We start from the raw sequence: 1,688 nt of genomic DNA, 5'->3' as shown, positions 1-1,688 counted from the left end.
CGTGGGTTTTAAACAACGCAATGTCATTAGCCCTGCATTCACTTGCTCTACTGACGTAATAGAATAGTTTATCACAAGTGCTGTCAGCGTGGATTTGAAACCTGAAAGTGAATCTCATCATGTGATGAGAACAAGGCCGAAATGCAGATACACGCTGATGTTCTCCAAAATACCCTTCTGCGATCACCTAGAATACTTCATCTCCAGTCTAAATGGGTAGCTTATGAAATGATCCGTATCGATGAAAATATACACGCCTCCACCAAAACAAACAGGGCGGAAATAATAGTAAACTTTCAGCGGAACCATTCAAGGGAAACTCTTTCTTCCAGCCATGCATGTGTTAGGTAGACTGAATTAACTCCGATTTGTAAGTACAAAGAACACGAAGACACAAACATGGAACTGTCGTTGCTTCCCGACCTAGGTTCAGATCGATCACCAATCAATTCTTATAAATACCGTATAAAAGCGAAAATGAACATTTACACCAAAAGTACATGGACTTCCATTTTAGTTTTAGAAGACATTCCTACCTACTCGCCGGCGACACAGCACCAGATGACCTGGCACTGCCAGCAGAGCCGCTGTTTAGAGAGTGGCCGCGTGCGGAGGCCTGAGCTAGCCAAGCCTTCTTCACCAGGGCCAAACGGATCTGATTGCATATAAGCAGACGAACGAGAATACACAAACGTAGACTGTGAGATCATTCAGCAACTTATGGAGAAAACAATGGCATTCTTCTTAGCACGGGATTAGGTGCACATGGACGGATGCAGATGTGCATGTATTCGTATCTTCCCCACTCTAAATATACAGGCAGCAGCACGAACTAGGTTATTGTCAGTGTAGCTTATGCATGTCAGGGAACGACCAAGTACACGCTGCTGATCATAGTCCACTTGGTACACTAGCCCCTTTCAGAATGACGAGAGTCAGCACCAGCGCAAAGGCGCACAGATAGGGCGTACCAGATGCACGCATAGGCATACACACACTCTGAGTTCTTAATGGCAAACTAGTGGCTGAGATAGCCCTTAGTTGTAGATGTATCTATCCATATCAAAACAGGAACAAATAACCGATACCAGGTCAGCTCATCTATCTGTTAAATTACTATGCACTCTGTCGGTATAGGCCCAAAGGTCTGACCATATGCCAAAAGGTCTGTCCCGAACACAAAGGTTTCGGTGCAAGTGTGTCAAATTCGTATGTGTACGATTGAATGTGTATGTATGCATGTGATGCGTATATGTAGTGTATACGCCTAATCCCCTGGTCCCAAAGTGGGCACAAATATGGTGTGGTATAGACACACTCCGCACCTGTTCGTAGGCCTCGTCGTGGCCCCCGTTCCTGAAGGAGAGCTTAAGATACCCATCAAAGGGCGGGTTCAGGTGCAAAATCACCTTAGGTGACTGCCGCAAGAACTTCTTAACAAAGTCCACTGTCCGGATGTCAGACAGAGGTAGGTAAAGTGCGGTGTGTTGTGGACCGGTGAACAGAATGCGATGCGAAGTTACACGTGCGGTTCCTTCGGGATAGGGTGTTTTGTTGTCGTTGTTGTACAGTGCCACCCCGCCTGTGTGCACAAGGGGTGTTATACATATTAATGTGTGTATATACTATACAAAGACAAGCACATATCTATATCTATATCTATATCTAAAATATATTATATATATATA

At 44.7% G+C, this 1,688-nt stretch overlaps 1 protein-coding gene across 1 annotated transcript; it reads right to left on the bottom strand.

Annotated features, from left to right (window-relative positions):
* Positions 1-1,325: 1,325 nt before the first annotated feature.
* SARC_15266 (hypothetical protein) lies at positions 1,326-1,582 on the bottom strand (the record flags this gene model as incomplete). The annotated part of the gene is made up of 1 exon (XM_014290609.1): positions 1,326-1,582. A coding segment is annotated over one exon (257 nt), but the record flags the coding sequence as incomplete, so codon positions are not given.
* Between the last annotated feature and the right edge of the window lie 106 nt (positions 1,583-1,688).

This window comes from Sphaeroforma arctica (assembly GCF_001186125.1).
Source record: "Sphaeroforma arctica JP610 unplaced genomic scaffold supercont1.5850, whole genome shotgun sequence".
Lineage (NCBI taxonomy): Eukaryota > Ichthyosporea > Ichthyophonida > Sphaeroforma > Sphaeroforma arctica.
The sequence above is the reverse complement of the archived record's forward strand: the minus strand, read 5'-3'. Positions and strand labels throughout refer to the sequence as shown.